Source organism: Giraffa tippelskirchi, chromosome 1, assembly GCF_054371585.1.
Source record: "Giraffa tippelskirchi isolate mGirTip1 chromosome 1, T2T-mGirTip1v1.2.pri, whole genome shotgun sequence".
NCBI lineage: Eukaryota > Metazoa > Chordata > Mammalia > Artiodactyla > Giraffidae > Giraffa > Giraffa tippelskirchi.
The window spans coordinates 94,745,203-94,763,048 of NC_137275.1; the positions used below are offsets into that span (position 1 = coordinate 94,745,203).

Below are 17,846 nucleotides of genomic sequence, written 5' to 3' on the forward strand. Positions count from 1 at the left end.
GCAATTTTTCAATGCATACCTTAATGTTTTGTCTTCCCCTTTATTGTTGAACATATGAAAACACTAATACATTATTGTGAACAAACCTCTTTAATTGGAACTTTATAGTAATGCATCTTCTTAATTGTTTAATTGAAGGATTCTCATTAACATTGAAGTCTATGATGCCCATGTTAGTACTTTCAGTCAAAGGAAACCAATCTATTGGTTTTAATTTACTGTGGGATTTTTTTTTTTTTTCTTAGAGCTCAGCTTCTAAATTATAAGGAGGCTTTGAACTTGACCAAGTATCTCAAAGAAGAAAAGGAATTTTTACCATGGCAGAGAGTCATTTCATCTGTAACCTACATTATTAACATGTTTGAAGATGATAAAGAGCTATACCCTATGATTGAGGTAATGCTAATGCTATATCTCATGAAAGTAGATGTTTAGTCCCATTGGTAGAATAGGAAGATTTTTGAGAGCTCCTGGGAAACACAAGGAGAAGGCAATGGCACCCCACTCCAGTACTCTTGCCTGGAAAATCCCATGGATGGAGGAGCCTGGTAGGCTGCAGTCCATGGGGTCGCTAAGAGTCGGACACGACTGAGCGACTTCACTTTCACTTTTCCCTTTCATGCACTGGAGAAGGAAATAGCAACCCACTCCAGTATTCTTGCCTGGAGAATCCCAGGGACGGCGGAGCCTGGTGGGCTGCCGTCTATGGGGTTGCACAGAGTCGGACACGACTGAAGCGACTGAGCTGAGCTGAGGGAAACGCAAAAGCATATCTTGACTGCCAAGTAAAATCAAAGGAAATTACAATGACTTGACTAATCAAATCAAAGAGATACTATTTTCTTTCAGCTTGAAGTGTATCAGTATTTCTGGTTCAGTATACAACTTAAAGGTGTATTTTAGTGTTAGAAGAAATACAGTAGTTAATATTTTATTTAAGACAAATAATGTTTTAAACCATAGATACAAACTAGATCCTATTTGTAATGGATTTATCTATGTTAAAATGAATTTATTCTTATCAAAATACAACATCATTTTCCTTATTATTACTGCTGTTATTTCCACATTGAGATTTTATTATAAGACAGTCATTCAGTCTACTTTTCTTGGCTTTGTGATTTCTGTAGCACTTTCTGATTACCAGGACACTTGTAATTTTAAACAAATTCTGGATTCCAATTTCTAGCTCTTCCATTTTCTTTATGAAAGAAATTGGACAAATGATTTCACATTTCTTTATTTTCTTTGTACAATAGGAAGTTAGTACTTGACTGCCCATGGTAATGGGAGAGTAAGAATCATATAATATAGATATCCTTTGTAAATCTTAAAGCAATATACAAATATTAGTTACTATTTCATTTATACTTGAGCAGTCTTTAGTATGGTAAGTCTATCAGGTGTTATTCTACTTATTAAAATGTCAGCTAAGAAGTGGAGGTTAAAAGGGAATGACCCAAAGTTCTATAAAACATTAGAGAGTGATCCAGAATGTTCTTATGTTCAGGACTGAACTAAAATTGCTATGTGATAAAAACTGGAATATCTATCTTTCCTAAGTACAGGCCCAGAGTTCTCTGAAACTAGTAGGGGAAAAGGTTGTTACCACTGGGGACTGTAGATAATAATAAATGGGAGACTGTTGCTAAATAGTACATTATTACTCACTGCACATGGTGCTTTTATTTCAGAAATACTTCCGAGATCAAGTGAAGCCCATTGCAGATTCTCTGGGATGGAATGATGTTGGAGACCACCTCACAAAGTTATTTTTTTACCTTTTTAAAAATTAGTATTTGTTTAATATTTGTGTGTGTTAAGATATGTTGAAAAGTGCTCAAGGCCCAAGCTCTGTGCGTGTTTGTTTTCTTAGATTACTCCGTGCCTCTGTATTAGGATTGGCGTGCAAGATGGGAGACAGCGATGCCTTGAACAACGCTTCCCAGTTATTTCAGCAGTGGCTAACCGGGACTGTAAGGTGCCTGTTCCCATGTTTTCATATCTAGAAGACTTCAAACTGACAAATGAAGAATTAAAATCTCTGAAACACTGTTTCTTCTTCTAGTCTTCCTGTAAATCTCAGGCTTCTGGTATATCGCTATGGTATGCAGAACTCTGGCAGTGAGACTTCATGGAATTACACACTCGAGCAATACCAGAAAACTTCATTAGCTCAAGAAAAAGAAAAGCTACTGTATGGATTAGCATCAGTGAAGAATGTTACTCTTTTGTCAAGGTAAGTTGGAACTTTTTAAAAAATTACATGAATGGTACTCGATAGTTTACATGTCACCGTCTCTTTAAAATGCTAATTAATGGAAGATACATTTCCAAGAAAGTCCTTTAAAAAATTATTTCCCTGGCAAGAAACAAAATATCCATGTAAGAGTGGCTTAAAAAATAAAGACACATCTCATATAAAAAATTCTAGAGGTAGATAACTTCCAGTCATGTACAGTGATTCAACATTTTATCCCTGACCTAGGCTCTTTCTCTTTCTTTTCTGCCATCTTCAACATGCTGGATGTTTTATGACTTCTAGACCTCCAAATATTTTGTCTTCACATAAATATGTTCCATAGAAGAAAGACAGGAGGAAAAGAGCTCCTCCTCACAAGACTCTGTCTTTTATGATAAGAGGTCAGCTATCTCCACTTCTTCTCATAATCCAGCACTAGGTCACCCTTGATCATTCTGGGTGATTCGCTGGGTCTACCACTTGATCACTTGCTGACTACGATGAACTTGAGTTCCTTTGACTGACTTGGGCCAATTATGCTACTCTGAGGATGGGGTAGCAATTTGCCTTCCCTAGAATCAAGGATACCTTGATCCAAACCCAGAACAAAACTGGTCTCTGTCAGCAGAGCACTGTCCACCACAACATGCATGCACACACAAATAGTTATTTACATTATACTTAAAAGATACAAAGACCACTTGAAGCCCATCTATGAATATTCTCCCACTTCACATCTATGTCCCAAATCAACTAGTTTCTGCCTTATTCATTTTTTGCTTATATAGATTCTGAGTTATTTGCTTCATTCATTTAACCAAAACTTAAGATATCTTTTCTATGTATAGGTATGTAGATTGTGGGAATAAAAATGAAAAAGAATAGTATCTATCCTTGAGAAACTTATAGGTTCATGGGAGAGGCAGAATATAAACAGTAAAACTGGGAACATCGCAGCACTGTTTACAATAGCCAGGACATGGAAGCAAGCTAGATGTCCATCAGCAGACGAATGGATAAGGAAGCTGTGGTACATATACACAATGGAATATTACTCAGCCATTAAAAAAAATACATTTGAATCGGTTCTACTGAGATGGATGAAACTGGAGCCCATTATACAGAGTGAAGTAAGCCAGAAAGAAAAACAACAATACAGTATACTAATGCATATATATGGAATTTGAAAAATGGTAACAATAACCCTATATGCGAGACAGAATAAGAGACACAGATGCATGGAACAATTTTATGGACTCTGAGGGAGAAGGTGAGGGTGGGACGTTCTGGGAGAATAGCATTGAAACATGTATATTATCATATGTGAAACAGAACACCATTCCATGTTCGATGCATGTGACAAGGGCTCAGGGCCGGGGCAATGGGATGATCCAGAAGGATGGGATGGGGAGGGAGGTGGGTGGGGGGTCCAGGAAGGGGAACACATGTAAACCCATGGCTGATTCATGTCAATGTATGGCAAAAACTATTACAATATTGTAAAGTAATTAGCCCCCAACTAAAATAAATAAATTTATAAAAAAAAAAAAAAAAAGAATATAAACAGTAAATTATAGTGCAACAACGAATTTGTAAGAGCTACCAGAAACAGTTTGCTTTTACTTAGCAGGGCCAACAATATATTTTCACTATCTCACCTCAGGGCTACATGTGAAGTCTCCTTCTCTCTGGCCTAAGCTGGTCTGTCTATCTCTCCAGAACTTGATCATCTTGACATTCCACAAAACATCATATTGATGTATTACTTGTTTGTCATTGTGCTAATTGTATATGATGAGAAAATTAGCAAGTACTTGGATGCCTTGTGTGCGTGTTCAGTTATGCCCAATTCTTTTCAACTCCATGGACTGTAGCCCACCAGGCTCCTCTGTCCACAGAATTTTCCAGGCAAGAATACTGGAATGAGTTGCCATTTCCTACTCCGAGGGATCTTCCTGACCCAAGGATCAAACCACGTCTCTTGGATCTCCTGCATTAGCAGGCAGATTCTTTACCACCGTGCCACCTGGGAAGCTCCACTTAGATGCCTTACCAAGATTCTTACAAACTAGAGGATAAAAGATAAATTGTACAAAATTCAGGAGTGCCCCACTCCAGTGCAGTTTATGGAAGTTTATTAGAGCATGCTCAGATATTCCCTCTGGGTACAGCCATGGAATAAAGTGAATAAAAATCTATTTGGTCACTTAATTTATCTTGGACTTATTTGCTTTATACTCTAATTATAGCCAACTAATCTAACTATACAGATTATATTTGAAAGTTGTTTTTTACAATCTTCAGTTCAGTTCAGTCACTCAGTCATGTCTGACTCTTTGGGACCCCATGGATTGCAGCATGCCAGGCCTCCCTGTCCATCACCAACTTCCAGAGTTACTTAAACTCATGTCCATTGAGTTGGTGATGCCACCTAACCATCTCATCCTCTGTTGTCCCCTTCTCCTCCCACCTTCAATCTTTCCCAGCATCAGGGTCTTTTCAAATCAGTCAGTTCTTCGCATCAGGTGGCCAAAGTATTGGAGTTTCAGCTTCAATATCAGTCCTTCCAATGAATACTCAGGACTGATTTCCTTTAGAATGGACTGGTTGGATGTCCTTGCAGTCCAAGGGACTCTCAAGAGTCTTCTCCAACACCACAGTTCAAAAGCATCAATTAAGACTTAACTGTAATCCCATATAAAATAAGAATATAAGGACCTCCCTGGTGGTGCAGGGGTGAAGAAGCTGCCTGCCAATGCAGGAGATGTGGATTTGATCCCTGATCCAGGAAGAACTCACATGCTGCAGAGCAGCTAAGCTCATGTACCACAACTACTGAGCCTGTGCTCTAGACCCCTGGAGGCACAATTACTGAGCCCACACACCACAACTACCGAAGCCCACATGCCCTAGAGCCCATGCTCCACAATGAGAGAAGCCACCACAATGAGAAGCCCATGCACCACAACTAGAGAGTAGCCCCTGCTCTCTGCAACTAGAGAAAAACTGGTGCAGCAATGAAGACCCAGCACAGCCAAAATTTTATAATTTTATAAAATTATGAAAAAGAAAGAGTATCCATACTTTAATTTATTAGTTCCTTTTTTAGTTTAATGGAATAATAGGCAAATGGATGAAGTGCTTCTATTAAATAAATACAATTAATTTTTTAAATTAATAGTTAAAATTGTAGGTTTTAGCTGTTATAGTACTTCCAAAATAACTGAAATTTTCATACAGTTTACACTTCACTAGTCCTCAAAATTAAAAAGAGTTAAGTATTTTAGAAAATATTAAATTGTGTTTTATTATTTTTCTTATTTGATTGTTTCCATTGGTGACTCAAGAATTAAATTACTGAAATGACAGCTAAGTTCTACTGGAATTTAGCTAAGGGTGAACATTGAAAGTTCATTTTGAATTGCTTTTCCATTTGACTTCTTTTAGGTATCTGGATTTACTCAAGGATTCAAACCTTATTAAAACACAGGATGTGTTTACAGTCATTCAATACATCTCATATAACAGTTATGGGAAGACAATGGCCTGGAATTGGATACAACTCAACTGGGAATATCTAGTCAACAGGTGAGGTGATCAGATAATGATTTGTTGTTCTCTTTGTTTGATACCATCGACAAGTTCTTTTTTCTCTTTTTTGTGCTTTGTCTGACATCTATACAATATCTGAAATGGCATATTATCAGAAGTAAAGGATCATGATCTTTTCCTTCCAGGAAAGCAATATACTAGTTTAAGCATAATTCCTTTCCTGGAAAGTAGTGTTTCCAACTGATCAGTAGATTTCTGAAATCTTCAAACATGCCTAAATTGCATCCGAGTCATCAGAGAAGCCCCTTAAGGAATTTTATTGTAGCTCATATAGTAAAGACTCTGCCTGAAATGCGGGAGACCCAGGTTTGATCCCTGGGTAGGGAAGGTCCTCTGGAGAAGGGAATGGCAACCCACTCCAGTGTTCTTGCCTGGAGAATCCCATGGACAGAGGAGCTTGGTGGGCTACAGTCCATGGGCTCGCAAAGAGTTGGACATGACTGAGCAACTAAGCACACACATGTGATTTATTTCAAATAATGTGTATTTCATTTAAAAAGTTAGTTCACTGTTATACCTCTTAAAAAATTAAGAAGTAGGAAAAAACAGATTTGTATTATCATAAAAGTCAAAAACAGTTGACCTTAAATCTATTAGACCTAAAGTTTAATTTTTTCAGGACAAATAAATTAATGAACTATTTCCAGTGCTAGTTCTAAACCCTCTCCCAAGGCTTTTAATATTTCTTCATAGTCTGATAATCTAATTCTCATGAGATATTATTTCAAGTAGCCTAAAACATAAAATCATATAATAACCATATATCAGACACAAACAAAAAAGCCCAATATTAATTATGGTTAATTTGAAAAAGTATAATTTCCCCATTAAAATTGGATAAGACAAATTAAACAGAAATGAACCAAGCTTCAGTCAAATCTTTTCAAACTCTTAAACATTTTCCAGACTTCAGAATGAGTGGTTTTACTGCCTCTGTTTCTAAATAATTTATAGTCATCTTAAATAATCTGCTTTTTTATAAAGCTTTTGCTTTATGATTTTTGACAGCTGATAACCAACCACTAATGTCCTTTCCAGTTTGAGATTTAACCACAAAGTTCCAAAAACACTTCAGAAATTATTATTTGCTTTTATTTATTCTACTAAACACTTATATGAAACTGTGAAGTTGAATGAAGTCAATAAGTCAATATTGTGTGGTGATAAAGTTTGATTTTAATTTATAATTATGAATGAAAAATTAAGGCAATGGGACATGACTGAAATCATATAAATACTACCTCATAAACAAAATAATAAGCACTTAACTAAAAAGTTTTATGTGCATGGCAGTCATTTCTTCTGGATAACATAATAGTACTTATATAATATTAAATCAGAGATTATTTTTATATAATTATTTTTCAAAATATTTAATATATAACTAAATCCTTAATTTAGCTTTAAAAATAATCAATATGATAAATATACAGCATACTTCTCCTTAAATGGTACACTCTATATGGTATTAGTTTCTTGGAATAAACATATTTATATTAAATGTTGAAATATGACTGAGAATTAAAAATAAATCAAAGAAGCCTACTTAAAAACATAAAAAGATACCCACAACATCAGATAATGTAAAAAACAGCAGATTATAAAAACATATGTCTAATATCATTCCATTTCTGTAAATAAACAAACAGCCATGGAAAAATGACCCAAGGGAAAATAGCTATGTGACAATAGGGATTATTTTTAGGTGGTGTGATTATGGGTGATTTCTGTATCCTTATTTTTGCTTCTCTGTATTTTGTGCAAAATAATATACACCCATTTATGGTAAGAAAATTGAAATTTTAAAAAAGGAAATCACACTAAGTTCCTATAAAGATATTTTACAGATTTGAAGAAAGTCTGTTATTACAGCTAACAGTTTTTCCAGTGATTTTCTATAATTTCTATAACATTTCTCTTCTGTTTTATTCTTTGTGACTAAAAATTAAAGAACATATTTAGAAACTAGCAATGAATAGATTGAATAAAAACTTCAACTACCTATATAAATTCTCAGTCATATTTCAACATGTAAATACATCTTAGTTTATTTAGCTAACCTGCATCTGTTGGATAATAAAATTGTTCAAAATTTTCCACAGTATAAATAATGTACTAATGAACAGCTTTGAAACTGAACTTCTTTGTTCTCTTTGAACGTCCTTGACAATTTCCTTAGGATACAAATAATACTAGAAGCAATACTGCTGAGTTAAAGTATGTGCTCATTTTTAGAGTTTCTGATGAATATTGCAAAACTGTCTCCCAGAACAAACTTTACTATTAACTTTGCCTATTTTCCAACACTTGCCAATACTCAGTGCTATCATTTAAAAATATTCTTATTAATTGAGTACATGAAAACTGGTATCTCATTTTAAATAATAATTCTTTCATTCAATAAATATTATGGAGCAAATACTATGTGCTAGGCTCCGTGTTTGGCACTAAAGGTACAGTAGTGTACAAGGAGAGAAAGATCTGGTTCTCTGTTTTCATGGAGTTTAGAGTCTAATGATGAAGAGCAATATTAAGTAAAGTGAAACTGTTGGTCATTCAGTCGTGTTCGACTCTTTGTGACCCCATGGACTGTAGCCCACCAGGTTCCTCTGTCCATGGAATTCTCCAGGCAAGAATACTGGAACAGGTAGCCATTCCCTTCTCCAAAAGATCTTCCCAACCCAGGGATCAAACCCAGGTCTCCTGCACTGCAGGCAGAGCATTTACAATCTGAGCCACCAGGGAAGCCTGTACTAGTGAGCAAAGAATCATATAAATACATGTATAATTAAAACTGTAATAACCACAGATAGAAAAGGTTCTGGGGCACACTGAAAGAGCGTGATGGGGAAACTGACCAAGTGAAGAGAAGTTGGAGGTTAAGGGCTTCCCTAAGGCAGTGATGACTGAGCTGCATTCTGAAAGAAGGGCAGGAGTAAATTAGATGAACAGGAGGTGAGCGTTCCTGGCTGAAAAGAGGAAAGCTAAGGGCTAAGCTTCTGGGGGTCACATTAAGATTTGGGCTTTTGTTCTAAAAGCAATGATAAGTCACTAATGGGTTTTAAGTAAGAAAGTAAAATGATCAATTTTGTTTTCAAAAGAAAGCTCTAGTGGTAAAGCCTAAATGGAGAACTTGGGGAAAGCAATTATAGAGCTACTGGAGTAATCCTAATAAAAGATGGGGGTAGATTATACTGTGGATGTAATGATAAAGATAAAAGATAAGAACAACCTTTAGAATTTGGTAGATTAGAAGTCAGAAAGCTTATTCAACTTATATGCAGAATACATCATGCGAAATGCTGGGCTGGATGAAGCACAGGCTGGAATCAAGATTGCCGGGAGAAATATCAATAACCTCAGATATGCAGATGACACCACACTTATGGCAGAAAGCGAAGAGGAACTAAAGAGCCTCTTGATGAAAGTGAAAGAGAAGAGTGAAAATCCTGGCTTAAAACTCAACATTCAAAAAACTAAGATCATGGCATCTGGTCCCATCACTTCATGGCCAATAGATGGGGAAACAATGGAAACAGTAAGAGACCTTATTTTCTTGGGTTCCAAAATCACTGCAGATGGTGACTGCAGCCATGAAATTAAAAGATGCTTGTTCCTTGGAAGAAAAGCTATGACCAACCTAGACAGCATATTAAAAAGCAGAGACATTATTTTGCGGACAAAGGTCTGTCTAGTCAAAGCTATGGTTTTTCCAGTAGTCATGTATGGATGTGAGAGTTGGGCCATAAAGAAAGCTGAGTGCTGAAGAATTGATGCTTTTGAACTGTGGCATTGGTGAAGACTCTTCAGAGTCCCTTGGATTTCAAGGAGATCAAACCAGTCAATCCTAAAGGAAATCAGTCCTGGATATTCTTTGGAAAAACTGATGTTGAAGCTGAAACTCCAATACTTTGGCCACCTGATGTGAAGAACTGACTCATTGGAAAAGACCCTGATGCTGGGAAACATTGAAGGCAGAAGGAAAAGGGGACAACAGAGGATGAGATGGTTGGGTGGCATCACCAACTCGATGGACATGAGTTTGAGAAAACTCCATGAGTTGGTGATGGACAGGGAAGCCTGACATGCTGCAGTCCATGGGGTCGCAAAGAGTCGGACACAACTGATCCACTGAACTGACTGAGATTAATATGTGAGGCAAGTGAGGTGACAAAGACAAAATGTCTAGATTTCTAGAAAAGATAAAGTTTTCAGAAGAACAGTGAGTTCAGGTATATGTGTGTGTGTGTGAATATATATGTATATATACACACATTATTGAACTATAAGGAAGCTTAGGGCTTAGGTGAAAACTTTATTGAAAATGGTATATCATGGAATTTAAACTATTTTAGGAAAAAAAGTGAAAGCAAAGGAAAAGCTGATGATCCTGAAGAAAGTAGGGATGGAGATGCTCAATCGACCACAAATCCAGATAAAGTCAAAGAATGAGGGTGAATTATGTCATGGAACATACATAAATTAATGATTTTAGAGGTAGAGTACTTATGGATGATCACAAAGTATGATGATGGAAATTGGTGGCTGGAGTAGAGTGGAGAAAATATCATTGGAAATGAGGAGGTCAAGAAACTAAGGAGTTAAGCTGTTGTATCTCCATCTAAGTGGACCTTGAAGCCATGGCCTGGGGTAGAAAAGACAACTAGGAGTCAGATACCAAAGTGTACCATAAATGAGATTAAGGGGAATAACCTGAAGAAACAGAGGGTCTTAAAGAGTGAAGGAATAATGGTTTGTAATCCATAACGGGGAGCATGATCACATCAATTCCTTTTTTGACCTGGTGCTATGGAGGATATAGGAAAAGAAACAGTCTCCAAATGAGTAGTAGTATTCCCTGTAAAGGGGTAGTTTCAAATGGCTAGGTGAAGTGTTTGAGAGGTTGGGTAACTCTAGATAGCCAAGTCAGAGGCAAGGAGGTACACACATGGCAGGTGTAGTGTCATGCCTGAGTCTTACATTTTGGATAATGACTGATGGTATTAAGTAAAGGGAAAATGTTTGCCTTAGACTTTTAAGAGAATAAAGACAAAAGACATAATGGATTTAAATTCAGTGGTATCTGTGATAAGAGTGATCATTGGATCTAGTATACCGAAATTATGGATAATCATTAGAACATTCCACCTCTTTCCATTGGGTACATTTTCTCCTTATATTTCTTTTGCAAACTTATGATTCATTCCTTTGCTAATTTCATGTTGGCATATTTCTCCCTACTACCAATCTGGAAGGGCTTCCCTGGTGGCTCAACTGGTAAAGAATCCACCTGGAATGAGGGAGACCTGGGTTCGATCCCTGGGTTGGGAAGATCGCTGGAGAAGGGAAGGGCTACCCACTCCAGTATTCTGGCCTGGAGAATTCCATGGACTGTATAGTCCATGGGGTCGCAAAGAGTCAGACAGGACTGAGCGACTTTCACCAGTCTGAAAGGGTTCTTTATATAGTCAAAATATTTCCTCTTTTTACAACAAAATAATAAATTTTTACTTTTAATTTTATGGCAGGCTTCCTTTCTCACAAATTTTTTAATGTGTATGTGACAAACTTAGTTTCTATCTTCATGATTTCTGCTTTTTATGTGATACTTTTTAAATGTAAGATTTCTCCTCCTGTTTACTTCTTTATATGTTGATATATTTCCTTTATCCTTTCCCAACATTTCAAAAATTCAAGGTTTATAGATAATTCTTGAGATTTTTTTTTTTACACTGTGATTAATTGGGGTGAAATTTTTACCTGTATCACTGTCATTTGCATTTTGGTTTATATGGAAATTTGTGATTCTTACTTTTTAAGAGAGAAAATGCAAAAGGTATAGGAATAGAATATAATCGCTAAAGTGCTCTCTTTGCACTTAGCTTGAAATGTCTTTGCTTAGCAGGCTAATATAGATCATAATGCCAAATATGCAAGTAGCCAATAAAGCTTTATGGAAGCAGAATAAATAGCCTATATTCAAGTTTCTGTATCTGCAGGAAGACACATAGATTATTAGTTAAGATAAAGGTGACAGAGCTATTCTGCTATAACAGAAACACAGAAATACAGCAGCTTAAAGGACATAAGTAATTATTTCTCACTCAGATTGGTCTCCTGAAGCAAGCATTCCAAGTTGTTAGGGTGGTTGTGCTCCATGAGGCCTAGGGCCTTATTCTGTGTAGTTGAAATCTGGAAGAAGGGGAAGGAAGAAAAGAAGATCGAAGGCAAGCAATTTCCCTTTACTTCCCTAACAAGAAGGTGGAAGTTGAACCTACCACTTCTGTTTATGTTCCATTGATGAGAACTGGATCACCTGTTTGCAGCTAGCTAGGAGGAAGGCTGAGACATGTAATCTGACTATGGTTCTCATGTGTGCAGGAAAAAGGAGAACAGATTTGGGGAATATAACAACCACTCTACCGTTTCTGGGAAAGTGGTGTGGATCTGTCTACAAAAAAAAAAAAAAAAAGTGCAGAAGTTGCTGTGAATTTCTCCTGAATAGAATTATTTTAAATTAAATATGTTTACTTACTGTTTTATACTTACTGTACTTTGAAAATTACTTTTAAAAAACTCTCAAAAAGGACATGTCTGCATCTAGAGGAAAGATTTAAAGTTCTGAGCACTTATGTAGCCTTTTCTACCCCTAAATTTCTCTTCAGGTATACACTCAATAACAGAAACCTTGGCCGGATTGTCACTATAGCAGAGCCCTTCAACACCGAACTACAACTCTGGCAGGTAGGAAGATAAATTCCTCTATACTTGTCAAGGAAGGAACAGAATTAATTTTTTTTCAAGTAGAAATGATATTTTCTCTATTCAGATCCCAGAAGACAAGGAAAAAGTAATAATTCTTATATATAATTAAATGTACATCTATTTTTTTCTAAACTAAAATAAGTTCGAATAACCAATAAATAAAGTTTAAAAGTTGAGAAAGGTGAGGCCTGGGGAGGCTTGGGCTCATGGTCCATGAGACCATACAGTTTAGCAAACCATGAGCAGTCCATCTCCCCTTTCCAGGTAAGTGTAATCCTGGGATAAGCTGATCAAGGTTTGATTCCTTTCAGAATTCAGAGTTTTGGAATTTCAAAACTAAGCCCAAATCTTTCAGAATTTGGATACCTCAATTCCTGTGGTGAAGGGGTGAGGGGATGTTCATTAACGTTAGAGAAACAGAGATTGTATGAATTTTCAGTATAAGCTATTAGAATGTTACATCCTTCTGTGAAACAAAATAATTCTTATTTTTGTAAATAGCAGATACTACTATGGTTAAGTCTGGGAGAGAGGTTTGGAAGGAAGAGGGAAAACAAACCAAACTGAATAGAGATTTTTTGATGAGCCCTCAATGAGTGAACTGAAAGTATATAAAACACTCCAGACTCTTGGAACAAAAGGCTAAGCAAAGCCATCATTCCACAGTACAGATTTTCCAGGAAACACCTTGAGGGAACGTGCAGAAAACTGAGAAACCTGCAGAAGCAAAGAGAGCATGCCAGCCACCACTGTGCTGCTCTCCTTCCTCGAAACATCAGGGCCTCTTTTGCAGGACATGCTGCCAGGTGTCCAAAGCATGGGTAATGACTACTAATCTGAGAGATGTGCTCAATCTAAATGATGCATCAGAAGATGTATCTTAATGTTGTCCAGTGATACTGAATTTCCAGGCAAGAAGGAAACAAATTCAGAATGTAAATAAAATCCCTGAAGAACAATTGGGCTTAAAATTACTTTCTTAATTATTGCCTTCTCTTTTGTAGATCAACAGCTTTTTCGAAAGATATCCTGAAGCTGGAGCAGGACAAAAACCTAGGGAGCAAGTACTGGAAACAGTGAAAAACAATATTGAGTGGCTAAAACAAAACAGGGACACCATAAGAAACTGGTTTCTTGATTTGAATGGTTAATGTGTCCAAATATCATATCTTAATTTTGTAACTCTATTGTTTCTCCTGTTAAATATTTGGTGGCCTAATTTACAAGCACTATGGAGGGAGTTTTATATATAGATATTGCTTTCACTAAGTACTGTGTTTATATGTCTTGCAAAGCTTTTAAATTGTTCCTTTTTGTTTATGAAGGAAGAATACTAATAGAGTAGTTAATGTACTCAGGGATTTCTTCTAAGCATACTTCATAGGAGATTCTTTACAAATTGAAGATAATTTAATAGCCATTTTAAGGTCTTTAAATATCATTCTTTGTACCTTAAATCTGTGAAAATAGAACAATTTGGTCTTAGCTTTACATTTTTAGTACCAAAGAAACACTACTTAATCTCCTCTCTTGAATGATTTTTAAAGTTTAAATACCAGTACTTGAGGGACCAATATTACCATCTTAATCTTTATTTTATTATTCAGAATTACACAGATCCAACATCATTATATTCACATATGTTTTATTCTTTTAAATCCTATCAAAGTAACCTGGGCTTAAATTTTACTCAAGGATTGTATGAATTAGCCAAAGAAATACCTGACTCTTACCTTTGTTCTTATAAAATCAACAAAAGAATTCTCCTCTCCTTTTTAAAATAAATCTGAATGTTTACCTTGAAAAAATACATTGTTTTCCAGTGTTCCTTTACTCTCGAATAATAATGACTGTAGCATTCCCGAAATACTTTAGCAGGAGGCAATAAGATTCAAGAACCCAGTCTTTTGCATGCTTAGTTTTCTGTCATCTTGCTCCATTCCCTGCAAAGTTCCTTCAAATAAGCTATGAAATTAAGGGGAAGATAGTGCTGAAATCCTACATGGAATTTAGAGGAAAAGTGCTAAATAATTGGAAACTTATTAGCAAAGAGAGAAGGGTGATCATTGAGCTATTTCAAATCCTGAAAGATGATGCTGTGAAAGTGCTGCACTCTATATGCCAGCAAATTTGGAAAACTCAGCAGTGACCACAGGACTGGAAAAGGTCAGTTTTCGTTCCAATCCCAAAGAAAGGCAATGCCAAAGAATGCTCAAACTACCGCACAATTGCACTCATCTCACATGCTAGTCAAGTAATGCTCAAAATTCTCCAAGCCAGGCTTCAGCAATACGTGAACTATGAACTTCCAGATGTTCAAGCTGGTTTTAGAAAAGAGAGGAACCATAGATCAAATTGCCAATATCCGCTGGATCATCGCAAAAGCAAGAGAGTTCCAGAAAAACATCTATTTCTGCTTTATTGACTATGCCAAAGCCTTTGACTGTGTGGATAACAATAAACTGTGGAAAATTCTGAAAGAGATGGGAATACCAGACCATCTGACCTGTCTCTTGAGAAACCTGTATGCAGGTCAGGAAGCAACAGTTAGAACTGGACATGGAACAACAGACTGGTTCCAAATAGGAAAAGGAGTACGTCAAGGCTGTATATTGTCACCCTGCTTATTTAACTTATATGCAGAGTATATCATGAGAAATGCTGGGCTGGAAGAAACACAAGCTGGAATCAAGATTGCCGGGAGAAATATCAATACCTCAGATATGTAGATGACACCACCCTTATGGCAGAAAGTGAAGAAGAACTAAAGAGCCTCTTGATGAAAGTGAAAGAGGAGAATGAAAAAGTTGGCTTAAAGCTCAACGTTCAGAAAACTAAGATCATGGCATCTGGTCCCATCACTTCATGGGAAATAGATGGGGAAACAGTGGAAACAGTGTCAGACTTTATTTTTGGGGGCTCCAAAATCACTGCTGATGGTGATTGCAGCCATGAAATTAAAAGACGCTTACTCCTTGGAAGGAAGGTTATGGCCAACCTAGATAGCATATTTAAAAGCAGAGACATTACTTTGCCAACAAAAGTCCATCCAGTCAAGGCTATGGTTTTTCCAGTGGTCATGTATGGATGTGAGAGTTGGACGGTGAAGAAAGCTGAGCGCCGCAGAATTGATGCTTATGAACTGTGGTGTTGGAGAAGACTCTTGAGAGTCCCTTGGACTGCAAGGAGATCCAATCAATCCATCCTAAAAGAGATCAATCCTGGGTGTTCATTGGAAGGACTGATGTTGAAGCTGAAACTCCAATAGTTTGGCCACCTCATGCGAAGGGTTGACTCATTGGAAAAGACCCTAATGCTGGGTAGGATTGGGGGCAGGAGGAGAAGGGGACGACAGAGGATGAGATGGTTGGATGGCATCACTGACTCGATGGACATGAGTTTGGGTAGACTCCGGGAGTTGGTGATGGACAGAGAGGCCTGGTGTGCTGCAATTCATGGGTCGCAAAGAGTCGGACATGACTGAGCGACTGAACTGAACTGAAATGGAATTTAGCTTTGATCTAACCTAGCAATCTTTAAGTGTGAAAATAAGGAAACCCATGGATGTTTCCAACATGACTCTGCATACCTGAGGATATATCTTCTTAGATATAACTTTAATGTGTAAACCCTTATATCCTAATCCATACAAAATCAGTTCAGTTCACTTCAGTAGCTCAGTTGTGTCCGACTCTTTGCCTCCCCATGGAAAGGAGCACGCCAGGCCTCCTTCTCCATCATCATTTCATACAGAATAGCAGTGATCAAATTTATATTTGTGATTTGACTAAAGACATCAATTTTGTAGGCGCTGATGGCAAGAATATGTTTAATATGGCACTTGATGCCTCGTAGATCCACAACACAAGTCCAGTAGACAGAAAAGATAGTAAATTAGTATGTTCCAATCTGCTGTACTAGAAAATCTAAATTTATTTGGAACCTTCAGAAGTACAATTTAAGATTGGTTTGATGATAATTGAAACACATGGAAACAATCAAAACCCTAGCTTTGACTTTACATAAAAAATGTTCCCTAATCAAGGACCCTCAAACTTTGTTAACTTTCCTATTGCTGTCTCTTAATTTTTACTTCTCAATCTACATAGCTAAACTGTCAAAGTCAAATGTGGACTGGGGTGAGGAGGGGGGAGACAAAAAAAGAAGATATTTTCAGACTAAAACTTTTAAAATATTGTTTTAAATTACTTCAGAAGAAAAACACATTATCATCATAAATCATCAGGAAAAAAAAAAAAAAAAATCCCACTATCCTCATGGGGATTAACATCCTAACTTCAAATTGACCACAATCAAAACCAGCACTTGAAGTCTATGTATTGTTTCAAGTGGATAAATAAGGAAGTGGGATGTTTTATCCTTCTGCTTTATGCAATAAATTCTTAAAAGAAAAAAATTTGAAGGAGATGATACATGAAACAGATTCCCAACTTGCCTATAACTCATTCTGCTTCATTCTACTCTAAGCATTAAAACTGAGAATGAATTGCTTAGTTCTATTTACCCCATACGAAAAAGAACTGTCCACACTTTGTTATAACTCCACTAGCCAATCAGGCCCTTCACAAACAGAATCTGGTTTTTAAAGGCTGATGACCAATAGATAGATTTATGCCAAGAAGAGTTTGCTACTGTGCTTTTTCGGTTGTGTCATGATTTTTACAGGGAAAAATTTTAGTATGTTGTATCCAAAATTAACTTACAGTAAACCATCAATTTTAAAGAATTAACAGGAAGAAATGATCAGCAAAGTCATGTAGCAAGAAGCAGGGCCAGTAATAATTATTGCCTCCTTCTAGGCACTTTATTCCTATATTGCAGATCACTGCTGTACACCCACATAAGTATAAACTAGGAGCTTACATAATAAACTATGAACATATAAAAGTTCTGGGGAGCAGAGATATACAGCTAGGTTGAAGGCAATGGTACTCCTACAGTTTACCCTCCATGTAGATAAAGTGTTATTCCAAAAATAGATAAATATAAAGTGGGAAGAGAAATCTAGAATGGTAATTCTCAAAGGGAGAATAATCAGGGAACAGAAAGAGGAAGAGTTGAATAACCAATGAAACTTCCAAAACTGCTAAATAATACTAATAGTGATAGTAACAAAATAACAAATTCCTTTCTTATACCAAGCCCTATTCTAAACACAAGCACTCCACATACATCAATTTCTACATTTGAAATTTAACTCATGAGG

The 17,846-nt window shown here is 36.6% G+C and overlaps 1 protein-coding gene across 2 annotated transcripts in view; it reads left to right on the top strand.

The window, feature by feature from the left end:
* The window catches only part of ENPEP (glutamyl aminopeptidase), an 81,298-nt gene extending 66,871 nt beyond the window's left edge, over positions 1–14,427 (top strand). Inside the window, exons 14-20 of one of the 2 annotated variants that reach the window (XM_081562129.1) lie at positions 246–396; positions 1,695–1,768; positions 1,877–1,981; positions 2,069–2,239; positions 5,690–5,830; positions 12,520–12,598; positions 13,624–14,427. In XM_081562129.1, coding sequence (XP_081418255.1) covers positions 246–396; positions 1,695–1,768; positions 1,877–1,981; positions 2,069–2,239; positions 5,690–5,830; positions 12,520–12,598; positions 13,624–13,770 — 868 coding nt within the window. In that variant the 3' untranslated portion in view covers positions 13,771–14,427. The remainder of the gene's footprint in view (positions 1–245; positions 397–1,694; positions 1,769–1,876; positions 1,982–2,068; positions 2,240–5,689; positions 5,831–12,519; positions 12,599–13,623) is intronic. The other variant, XM_081562200.1, reaches the window with a different exon arrangement.
* Positions 14,428–17,846: the final 3,419 nt, after the last annotated feature.